Genomic DNA, 13,121 nt, shown 5'->3' with positions numbered 1-13,121 from the left:
ATTTTAAGTTATATTGTGCCTTGTTGGTAGCCTATGCCTGCTGGAATGAAAAAAATGTTCAGTGTTAAATAAATATTTTTAAATTGTATTTTTTGTAATTGATTTTTTTTATGTGAAAAGCAAGACAACATAGTAAAAAGCACATTTTGACTATTTAATTTATGCAATGGTGAAAAAACGGCAAAATAAATGGAAAAAACACGAAAAAACATGTTCGGTATTCGGTCAAGTTTTTCATTATATTCGGTTTCGGCTTCGGCCAAGAATTTTCATTTCGGTGTATCCCTAGTTGGGGGTTTGGTCAAGGGCACAACTTTTGGCTCTCTGACAGTGCTAGGATTTGAACTCCCATCCATCATCATCCCAAACATCTGCTTTCTGTCTTGCTTACCACTTTGACTAATTTCACAATATTACCAAGATTTTTACAGTAGTACTAAAGTCAGAAAGCCAGATTAAACTCTGGATACTCTGTACTGGATACAGCATTTAGGAATTTAATGATTGACTGATGGTCACGACACCCAATGTAAACAATAAAATAATCTAATAATACAAATATGCATGAAGTTTATAAGAAGATTTGAAAATTTTTTTAGTTTGGAAAAATGCTGTTAGTAATTCATCTTAAGTTACAGTAATGGGGAAAAAGAAAATACACCCTCCTTCAATTCAATGTCTTTTTTTTTTTTAAATGAGGGCCTATATAAAAATTGTACACCAGATTTCAGTATATATAAGGTGTACTTATATTTTCCGAGCTGGTTTCTGAATGTTGGTTTACCTTTTTAGAAAAAATGACTTCATATTGAAATCTGTTCTGGTTTTTTTGTTTTGGTTTTTCTTGAGGTTGTTTGTTTATTTATAGAAGTTGGTGAGGACCACAAAATTGTTATTTTGGCAGTGATAAATAAAAAAAACATAGAATTGCAAGAGATTTATAAATTAAACTGAAAACAGACACCTCAGGCACAGAGAATTTTCAGCTACACAACATAGCTTGTAACAGGGCTGATGGAAGGTATGGCTTTTGTTTAATTGGAGCAGATGTCATTATTACACATGGACATAAAGTTCACTTGCAGCATTTGAGGTTGGAATGTTAGTGAAAATACATGTCATTTGTGTAATGTGTAAATTGTGCTGTGATTTGCTGGTTCAAGCTATTTCTAAGAAAACATGATATCACTTTATTTTATGGTTTCCCTTTGACTCAGACCCATAGAGTGAAGTGTTCTATTTCCAGAAAGTGGTATATGGGTGTCTATGATGGAGTTTATTCTCTTCTTGATTTCACTCCCGTTTGGTTAAAACAATGCTGAGAATGCTGCTCTCCCCCTACCCTATCAGCAAGAAAAAAAAATGGAGGAAGGATAAATTAGTGCTTTTTTTATCCAGCAAAGCTGATTCGTCTCTCAGCTGAGCTCAATAAATTGAAAAGCAGCAGAGCAACAGTGTAATCAATGTTAAAGGGTTCACTCTGACTGTCCGAGTGACGTGTCTTAGCACGCACGCACTCACTCACACACACACAGAGTGTTTTGGTTTATTTGAATGACCGCTGCAAAATTGATGAGGATTCAGAGGTCCCTTTGTATTTACAACAAAACTACACAAAAGGCTTTTTGGTTTTGTAAGGATTCATTTCTCTGTTCAGAGACCAACAATTTTGAAGGGGAATTTTTTTTCAAGTTTATTTGACAAACACTTAAAAAGGAAGATTTTACTAAAATAGTATTTACTCAAGAAACTTTATTGAAATAAATTATAGAAATGATGTCTGGAGTTGACAGAAGCTTGTAACTGTATGGAAAAGCACTTACAACAATACACACTCAGTCTTTGTAAGCTATAATAGTGGTGCACACTGAATGTACATTGACATATAATGCTGATCTTATACTAAATTGTTTCAGAAATTAAAACGAAATCTAAGATAAAACAAAGGCAACCTGAGTAGACACAAAATACAGTTTTTAAATGATAAAGTTATTTAAATTAAATGGCTCTCAGCGGGAGCCATTATCTCCAAGTGGAAAAAACTCGGCACAGTAATGAACATTCCCAGAAGTGGCCGACCTTCCAGAATTCCTCCAAGAGCACAGCGTTATTATGCATTATTAAGATTATGCAGCAAAACAATGATCCAAAACTTAGGAGTAAGTCCTAGTCCTAGAAGTAAGTGAAAGTCTGGTCTCATTATTGGAAGCATTTGGTTGCAGTTATTGCTGCTAAAGGTGGCACAACCAGATTTTAAATTTAGGGGGGCAATTAGTTTTTCACATGGGTGATCGGTATTGGATAACTTTTTGCTTCAGTAAAAAATAAAATAAAAACTGTATCGTGTGTTTGCACAGGTTGCCTTTGTTTTATATTGTATTTCATTTAAAGATCTAAAACTATTTAGTATGAGATATACAGTTGCAATCAAAATTATTCAACCCCCATTGCAAATCAGGTTTATTGTCAAAATTTACAGACTTTCAGTTGTTTGCAATGAACAAATCAAACAAATGCAATTGAAATAGTTTAACACAATGAATGCTTTAAGTCGTTCCCCAAAATTCAACTGAAAATGCAACTTATAATGACTTCTCCATTCTCAAAATTTTTTAACCCCCTGAATAGAATCCTTCACAACAGCACAAATATGCAAAACACGGTGTCTCAAGCACACCTGATGCAACTAATCAAGGGCTTCATTAGTTGCACCAGATGTGCTTGAGCTGGAACACATGAAATACCTGAACTGGTTAGGGGTAGAAAATTGCTGAAACACCTGTTCAGGGCAGAAAAAGGAAGCTATCAACAGTTGCAACCAGATTTCTGAGAAGGCAGGTTGTGAAAAACCTTCGAGTGACTGCAAAAGACCTGCAGTAAGACTTGATGGCAACAGACACTGAGGTTTCAGTGAGCACGGTAAGGCGCGTACTAAACACAGAAGGATTCCATGCCAGAACTCCAAGATGTACACCACTACTGACCCAAAAGCACAAGAATATTCACTCAAAATCATAAATAAGCCACAGAAGTTTTGGGATTCTGTTCTGTGGAGCGATGAAACAAAACTGAAACTTTTCGGCATGATGGATCAGCGGTATATCTGGAGGAAGAAGAATGAAGAAAGAACACTCTGTCCACAGTCAAGCATGGTGGTGGCTCAGTCATGCTCTGGGGCTGCTTTGTATCCTCTGGCACTGGAAACATACAGCACGTGGAAGGCAAGATGGATTCATTGAAGTATCAGGAAATCCTAGGAGAAAACGTCATGCCGTCTGTGAGGAAGCTGAAGCTTGGGTGTCGTTGGACCTTCCAACAGGACAATGATTCCAAGCATATCTCAAATTCCACCAAGGCTTGGTTGCAGAAGAAGTCCTGGAAGATTCTACAGGGCCATCACAGTCACCTGACTTGAACCCCATAAAAAATCTCTGGCGGGATTTGAAGAAGGCAGTTGCAGCACGCAAACCCAAGAATATTACTGAACTGGAGACCGTTGCTCATGAGGAATGGGCTAAGATTCCTCAGGAATGCTGCCAGAAGCTATGCATCTTGTTTGCAGCAGGTCATAAAGGTCATCTTGTTTGCAGCAAAAGGATGCTCTAATAAGTACAAAAGATGCTGGATGCTGAAACTGGAGGTCATTATAAGTTGCATTTTCAGTTGAATTTGGGGAAACCACTTGAAGCATTTGTTGTGTTGAACTATTTCAATTGCTTTTGTTTGATTTGATCATCGCAAACAGCTGAAAGTCTGTAAATTTTGACAATAAACCTGATTTGCAATGGGGGTTGAATAATTTTGATCACAACTGTACATAAAAACAGAACAAATCAGGATAGGGACAAATACTTTTTCACAGCATTGTACATAATACACCTAAGCAATTACTAAAACATTATGGCACATGGCGAATTAATTCAAATGGCTTAATAAATGTACTTTCATAGACTTGCATTAGGTGACTAAAATTACCACTTGTCCGTTCGTTCATTTGTTAGTTCATTCAAGTATACATGCATGCATCTTCAGTAAGCGCTTTATCCTGGTCAAGATAAAGGATCTGCAGCCTATCCTGGGAACATTGGGCATGAGACGGGAATACACCACGAACTGGATGCCAGTCCATTGTAGAGTGCCATGCCCACACACACACACAGGAAACCCATACAAATACTAAATTAACCCGAGATGCTAGCAACGGTACCTGCTGCTTCTTATAAGTATACCATTGGATCTTATTCATACAAACATGGAATTCTTTTGCATTCAAATATGTAATAATTATGAAAGTTTCAATATTGAAATATTGTCTGACAAATGCCAATTAATCTGGTTGAATGAACCCTAGTGTCTACTAGCACACTCTGCAGGTCTGATACATTTCCTGTGCATTAGTGTCCAATGATGTGTCATAGCTTGTAGAACCCACACCCTGGCAGTGAGTAACAGACTTCTGTCAGTGCTTTAAGTGACCTGGTGAGAGTGGTGACTGATTATTCTTCATTATTCATACAACTCACTCTGTTTTCCTCCATATTTAATGTGAAATTCTCCTAAAAGTCCTAATAGGAGTTACTCTGTGTCAGTAAGATGCAATAACATACAGTCCAGTGGTTGGCCTTTTATTCTTTACTATTTTTTAACTTGTACTAGAACATGTGGATAATGCAACCAAACTGTCGAAGTCGTATTCCTTTATATCAGGTGTATTCCTAATATCAGGAATTTCGATCAGGCGATCACAGTGGAAATGATCAAACAAAACCATAAAGAAAGAAAGAATACAAACGGTATATTCCTTTTATCAGGTGAAGATATCATTCGAACATTTTTGCACATAAGAAGTGGTGATTCCAATAACAGAGACCTTTTTAAGTCTGATATGGTCTTTGGCCACTGAAGCACACTGGGCACAGCTGCACCTGTGCATGCTGATACAAATTAGGCTGGTCAGAAAACATGATATAAACAACCACACCGAACAAAAATCTCAGTATGACATAACACCTTCAGCAAAGCTTTAAGTGCCCATTAAATGGTTTGAGGGTTGCAATTTAAACCATCTGCGGCATGGATTTCCGATCAGGAAGTTTGGGTGGGACTTGAGTAAACCCAAGACAGTAAAGGCAGGTTATAGTTTAAAAAAGATCAATACTGATTCACCATGCCTGGCCTTTTGGGTAACATATATTACACACAGTGTATAATGTGTAAAATGACAAGACAGGGCAAGAAGTGTTCTAAGCACACCGTGTCAATGGTCTTGTGTATACACTCTGCAAAAAAAACAGGTGGATCAGCACCTCAGCATCTTCCTCATGTGATCCCATTGCACATATGAAACTCAAATGTGTTGCAACAGATCGAGCCTATGCATCCACAACTTCTGCAGAAACTAAACACTGATCAGGCATAATGGAGGTTAATGAAGGCTGCTCATGGTAGACTTACTCTGCGTAGCCAGTTGCCCATGGTAACCTCTTCGTCTCTTTGAGGATTAGGATGGGTCGCGCCACATGATCAGCCGAGCACTCCACCTCGTCCAGTGACAGTCCCAGAAACTCCGGCCTCACGTACGGGAACTTCAGCGGCAAATCCACGCCAGTCGCTCGCTCTCCGCTGCTGGCCGAGCCAGGCATAAAGCCGCCCACCAAACTGGCCACGGCCGACCTGACCCTGCTGAACATGTTGCTGAACGTCCCCGCGCCACTCCGCTTTTCCCTCGAGGGCCACCCCAGAGCGAACACGACGCCGCAAGGCGATCACAACGGAAATGATCAAACAAAACCATAAAGAAAGACGCCGCTTTAAGTATCCATTCAGCTTGTCACTGTATCTACTGTGCCTGTCGCAATAAACGCGGAACTGCCGCTCTAGATTATCTGTCATGTGACTGAGAGTGAACTGGACCAGAGCTCACCAGCCATTGTGCATCAGTTTGCGTCCGAAACCACGCCCACTGCACAATCAGACGCGCTGTGATTGGTCAATGCACATGCCAGTTTTTTTTTTAACATCGTACATGCCACTTATTTAACATTGCATATAGCACATGCCACTTTCTTAACACTGCACATGCCATGTTGTTAGCATTGCACATGGCACAATCTTAACATTGCACATTGCACATGCTGCTTTCTTAACATTGCACATTGCAGATGGCACTCTAACAATGCACATGCCACTTTCTTATTGTTGCACACTGCACATACCACTTTCTTAACATTGCACACTGCACATACAACCTTCGTCACATGCCACCTTCTTACTATTGTACATTGCACATGCCATTTTAACATTCACCATTGCACATCCCACATTTTTAGCATTGCAGCTGTCACTCGGACAATGCACCTGCCACTTTCTTAACACTGCATGTTGCAGATGGCACTTTCTTTACATTGCATTACACTTTACACATTGCACATGCCTCTGTAACATTGCACATGGCAGTTTCTTAACATTGTACCTTGCAAATGCCACTTTAACACTGCACATACCACTTTCTTAGCACTGAACATTGCAGATGCCACTCTTACAGTGCACATGCCACTTTCTTAACATTGCACACTGCATATGTCAATTGTTAAACAATGTTCATTGTTAAAAGTGTTATACAAATAAAATTGAATTGAATAGATACAACTTTAACATTGCACATTGGAGATGGCACTCTAACAATGCACATGGTGCTTTCTTAACATTGTACTTGCCACTTTCTTAACATTATACATGGCATATGTTGCTTTAACGTTAAACAAAGCACATATTAATTTCTTAACATTGCACATGCTATCCTACTTTGTCTCTTACGTTTACAATGTAGTCCTCTTTGTATGCTCTATTGAACATTGTAATACTGTTTTTTGTGGCTAAATGGTTGGATGGCTGTTGGATTGTCTTTGGGGTGTGTATATGGGGTGTGAATATGTCTGCCCTGTTATGTGCATTGAGGAACAGCACACAAGTAAAAATTTAATTGTGCCTTCTATGGACATGACAGTAAAATGCTTTGACCACATAGGCTACAATATAAAATACCTAATGAAAACAGGTATTCAGTGTTATTTTGCTGATTGACTGTTGACTGTTTTGTTGACTGTTTGCTTGGATAGGAACCACACTTTGTCAGCTCCATGCCATACTTTTAAAGTACATATTTGCGAGCCAACAAGCAAACATAGTATTTTCACAGTTTTCATGTCAAGTATTATATCCACAATAATGATAGAAAAAGAAATTCTTTATGTAATTCTTGCATCCCTCCCAAAAAATCCAGCTTGTCCTGACCAGATAAAAGTCAAATCACAGGCCAAGTTGGTCAAACTGGTAGATCATCTTTCCTAGTTGGTGAATTATGCTTCCTTGTTACTAGACTAAATTGATCAATAAATTTCCTAATTGCCTAACTGCTGTGTTTTTTTCTTAAAATAATTTGTCTACATTGTAGCATTAGTAGCAGTAATACAGATATTTCCTATTTCCTATTTCCTTTCTACCAGTAGATACCAGCAGTTAAAGATGGTCTACCAGTTTGAACCGCTCGACCTGTGGTGGCAGCTGGTATCTGGTCAGGCTAAGTTGGATTTTTCAGCAGGGATCTTAGCAGAGGCGCTGCACCCTGTTCTTGGCCTTGTCTGTAAAAGAATGGCTCAGGAGTATGCATGAGATTCTTATCAAAATGTGAAAACAAACTGTCAGGAATCCCAGTCACTCTCCATCCGTCTCTATTTAATACCAAATTATCCTATTAACTGTCCTAATAATTGTTAGAGTAACTGATGTAATAAATAGATAAGAAATAGCAAGTATTTTTCAGTATGGCACACTCAGTGTAGTCCCTTCTGTGATTGTTTCATAATTATTTTTCAAAATTATTATAATTCTCACATACAGTTGCGGTCGGAAGTTTACATACACTCATAATGAACATGAATGTCATGGCAATATTGGGCTTTCATGAATTTCTGTGAACTTTTATTTTTCTGAGGCAGAATGATACATCTTTAATAAAAAAAAAAACAAGAATTTGGTTCACAAGTTTTAATTTATTTGGGGTTTTGTGTGATCAACCCAGGACCAATATTATACATACAGGGTCAACAATATACATACAAACACTTAGATTATTAATTTAGTGGTGCCGAAAATTCGCGAAAACCAAGGCCTCTTAATTTCCTCTTAGTGTTCATGATTGACTACAGCTGGCAGCTTCTCTGTGCAAACATAAAAAGGGTTTGTTTGTGACAGCACTCATTGGATTGACCAACACACAGTACTATGGGAAAGTCCTAGGAGCACAGTGCAGATCTGAAAATGAGGATGGTGGATTTACACAAGTCAGGAATGTCTCTTGGAGCCATTTCTAAACAATTGCAGATTCCAAGATCATCAGTTCAAACAACTGTATGTAAGTACAAGTTATTGAGAAGTGTAGCCACTTCCAAAGTGCCAAGGTCTGAAAGAAGACCCAAACTGTCACCCTCAGCTGAGAGGAAATTGGTTCGGATGGTCAGGAAAAACCCAGTTACCACCAAGGCACAGAGCTGTCATGAGCTTGAAGCTGCTGGAACATCAGTGTCACTGTCTACAGTCACGCGAGTTTTACATCGCCATGGACTGAAAGGCTGCCATCCAAGAAAGAAGCCCCTGCTCCAAAATCGACACCTTCAAACCCGTCTAAAGTTTACGGCTGACCATATGAACAAAGAAAAATCCTTCTGTTTTATGTTCAGATTAAACAAAGATTGAGTTATTTGGCCACACTGACCAGAGGTATGTTTGGAGGAGTAAAGGACACTGTACCAACTGTTAAGCATGGTGGTGGTAGCATTATGCTCTGGGGCTGTTTTTCTGCCAGTGGAATTGGCGCATTGCACAAAGTGGATAAAATAATGAAGGAGGACTACCTTAGAATTATTCAGCATAATCTCAAACCATCAGCCAGACAGTTGAAACTTAGACACAATTGGGTGTTCCAACAATGACCCCAAACACACATCAAAGCTGCTTGTGGAATGGATAAAGCAGGCTAATATTAAGCTTTTGGAATGGCCTTCCCAAAGTCCTGATCTCAACCCTATTGAAAATTTGTGGACTGTGTTTAAAAGTCGAGTCAGGGCCAGGAAACCAACACATGTCATTGAACTTCACCATTTCTGCCAAGAAGAGTGGTCAAATATCCAATCAGAATTCTGCCAGAAGCTGGTTGATAGCTACCAAAAGCGTCTGCTCGAGGTGAAACTTGCTAAGGGACATTCAACTAAATATTAGGTGTGCCGTATGTATATATTTTTTTCACTGTGTATGTCTAATTTTGACCTTGTGTTGAGTGCAGAAAACCTCAAATAAAATTAAAACTTGTGAACCAAATTCTTTTTGTTTTGTTTTTTTACTTAAAGATGTATGTTGTACAGTTCAAAGAAATTATTGAAAGCCCAATATTGCCATGACATTCATGTTCATGATGAGTGTATGTAAACTTCCGACCACGACTGTAGCAGTAATAACAGTCATTTTAATGAAAGCATGTTAGTGAATGTTGTATGAGTGTAACACTATCAGACTAAATAAATTAATAATATGTGCTTACTTACCAGAGTGTGGTTTGAGGACCTTGTGTCTCCAACTTTAGTCCAAGTTAGTCATACTTGTATACTTGGGTTAGCTATTTAAACTAATTTCTGAGTTAGTTGAAATACATTTAAAACAAACATAATTACTAAACTATATTTTAAACACATGGATTATATACTGTACTTCTAAACTTCTGGGTCCTTCCCAGCTAATTTTGTGCACCTGCCCTCCAAATTTTTGAGGTCTACTCAACTGAAGTCCCCTGAATTTGGGGACTTATGCCCTCTCCTGGACATAAAATGTAAATTATTCAATAACCCAAATATAATTTTATAACATAAAGGAACAGTGCTAATTTTTTTGAAACAACAATTTAACAATCTATTATTCTGTTATAGATCATAATCTCTGTCTTGTTTAAAGATATACATTCCAGTTAGTAAAAGATTTACTTAACATATGTAGCAATAACACCCAAGCAGCTAATTATGCAGTTAATATACTAAATGACACAGAATGATGCAAGACAAGGCAATATGCAAACAATGATCACCCCCAATAATTTGTATAGGAGTTTAATGCATCATGTTACTTTATTATTTTGTCACAACCCAACAACATTTTTTTTTATGTCACATCCAGTAGGTGGAGTCCTCTACCAATGATCAGCAAATATTTACGTTTCGTCAGCCTAACTGAGGTTGCTGTTTACATCAAGAAATGATAAGAAATGCAAATTGGTCAATAATAATAAGAAATACAATGAAAGTACACAGTGTATGATATAACAAATGTAAATACAGAGTAAGCATAAAAACTACCACATGACTCAACATAATGACTTTGATGCTATTTTCTTAAGCAAAAGTGTCAACATGGCACAATGTTGCAGTCAGTAAATTTGGCTACTTTTTTCCTGGTAGCGTCTGGAATATTGAAAGAAAGTCCCTTGGTACATACAGCCCAGTGACTCAGTTAATTAGATTCCGGAGGCTGCATGGAAATCACATCTACAGCCTACAATGTGTGTACCAATTCTGTGCATCTCCTGGGGAAAATATCTATCATCGGTACTTCTAACATTCACCCAGTGTTAGACATGACTGATCATTACACAAGCTATTTAGAGTAAAGGAATTAATTTGGGGGGGGGGGGGGTTATGGGGGGATTTACTGTTGCCTTGCAAGTTGGGGGTTCGGGTCCCACCTACGCCCTATCTGTGTGGAGTTTGCATGTTTTCCCCATGCTTTGGGGGTTTCCAAAGACATGTGTTGTAGGCTGATTGGCATTTCCAAATTGTCCATAGCGTGTGAATGTGTGTGCGATTGTCCCATGCGATGGGTTGGCACCCCCTCCAGGGTGTCCCCAACATTTTGCTCTGAGTTCCCTGCGATAGGCTCTAGACTTCCCTGCAACACTGTGTTGGTATGAAAGATGGGTGGATGGAATTAATTTTGTTCTTCTTCTTGTTTGTTAGTATTTACAAGCAGTGGTATATATGTATAACAATGTATAACGGTTGTCATCTATTTCTACAACGAGAAATAGAAATGAGAGACTGGCAATAATCTAATAACTATACATGGACAACTCTGAATGACATGGAATGACCCAAGTGACCCATTTCTGCTGAAACCAAACACCACAAAATTAATGATCACAGTGCTTAGTCATGTGTGTCATGCTCAAGTTTCAAAAACACAACAGTGTTTAGAGACCAAATTACACCATACTTTACTGTAACTCAATACTATAATGGCTACACACTGGAACAGCTTTGTCCAAAGTGCTCATGATTAGACTAGATAAAATAGAATAGGTCTTAAATTAATATAGTCTCTAAAGTCTTTCTGATTTGTAACAGAAAGACTTTCTGCTTAATTGGAAAATGTTTTGTGATTACATCAACATTCACTCAGACTATGTTTAATGATGTTCTGCATTGTGAGTCACTCTGACCTTTGGGTTAAAAAACGGATCTATAGAAAACATTAGTTGAGGAACAGAGACACATTTCCTTTTTCCAGTCTGATGTTCCTAATTTAACAGTGACCTTTGCACTTCAAATGAATTGTCAGTACATCAATGGTTATACAGCTTTAATAACCATACTGATATCTATCTAACTATCTATCTATCTATCTATCTATCTATCTATCTATGTATGTATGTATGTATGCATGTATGTATGTATGTTTGCATGTATGTATGTATGTATGTATGTATCTATCCATCTATCTATCTATCTATCTATCTATCTACATACACATGTACAGTACTGTGAAAAAGTATTTGCCCTGGTTTCTTCTGTTTTTGTGTATATCTCATATTAAATTGTTTCAGAAATGAAAACAAAATCTAAGATAAAACTAAGGCAACCTGAGTAAACACAAAATACAGTTTTTAAGTGATAATGTTATTTATTGAAGCAAAAAAGTTATCCAATACCAACTGGGCCTGTGTGACAATGTATTGGCCCCGTAATTACTAATTCCCCAAATCTATTAAACTGCATTCATAATGGGGTTCAGCTGGACTAGACACAACCAGGCCGGATTACTGTATGTAGTATGAAGTTGGTTAAAAGGTCTTACACAGTAACACAGTGTGCCAAATTTGGAAGAAATTCCAAAAATGACGAGGAAGAAGGTGATTGAAATACATTAGTCTGGGAAAGGTTACAAAGCTATTTCAAAGTTGCTGGGACTCCAAAAAACCACAATGAGTGCCATTATCACCAAATGTATCTCCAGTCACATTAGTGAACCTTCCCAGAAGTGGTCGACCTTCCAAAATTCCTCCAAGAGCACAGCAACTACTCTTCCAGTAAGTCACAAAGAGCAAAGGACATCAAAGGAACTACAGGCCTCTCTTGCATCAATAAAGGTCACTATTCATGACTCCACTATCAGAAAGACGCTGGCCAAAAATGGCATCCATGGAAGAGTGGTGAGGTGAAAACCATTGCTAACCCAGAAGAACATTAAGGCTCGTCTGAATTTTTGCAAAACACACTTTGATGATCCTCAAACCTTTTGGGAGAATGTTCTATGGACTGATGAGTGGAAAGTGGAACTGTTTGGAAGACAGGGGTCCCGTTACATCTGGCGTAAACCAAACACAGAATTCCACAAAAAGGTCATTATACCTACGATCAAGCATGGTGGTGGAGTGATTGTGCGGGGATGCTTTGCTGGTTCAGGGCCTGAGCAACTTGCAATAATTGAGGGAAACATGAAATCTGCTCTCTACCAGCGAAAAAGTAGAATGTCCATTCTTGAGTCTGTAAGTTGAAGCTCATGCGCAAATGGATTATGCAGCAAGACAATGATCCAAAGCATAGGAGTAAATCCTAGTCCTAGAATTAAGTGAGATTGGTTGCAATTATTGCAGTTAAGGTGGCACAACCAGATTTTAAATTTAAGGGAGCAACTATTTTTTCACATGAGTTGATAATGTTTTTGCTGAAAAAAACTGTATTGTGTGTTGTCTTTGTTTTATGTTTAAGATCTAAAACTATTTAATATGAGAGATATACAAA

General features: G+C 38.1%; 1 protein-coding gene across 1 annotated transcript in view; it reads right to left on the bottom strand.

Moving 5' to 3' along the window:
* LOC128623453 (protein phosphatase 1H-like) overlaps positions 1-5,962 on the bottom strand; it is a 30,575-nt gene extending 24,613 nt beyond the window's left edge. Inside the window, exon 1 of the mRNA XM_053650528.1 lies at positions 5,455-5,962. Within this exon, the coding sequence (XP_053506503.1) occupies positions 5,455-5,690 (236 nt within the window). The 5' untranslated portion in view covers positions 5,691-5,962. The remainder of the gene's footprint in view (positions 1-5,454) is intronic.
* Positions 5,963-13,121: the final 7,159 nt, after the last annotated feature.

This window comes from Ictalurus furcatus, chromosome 19 (genome assembly GCF_023375685.1).
Source record: "Ictalurus furcatus strain D&B chromosome 19, Billie_1.0, whole genome shotgun sequence".
Taxonomy (NCBI): domain Eukaryota; kingdom Metazoa; phylum Chordata; class Actinopteri; order Siluriformes; family Ictaluridae; genus Ictalurus; species Ictalurus furcatus.
The sequence above is the reverse complement of the archived record's forward strand: the minus strand, read 5'-3'. Positions and strand labels throughout refer to the sequence as shown.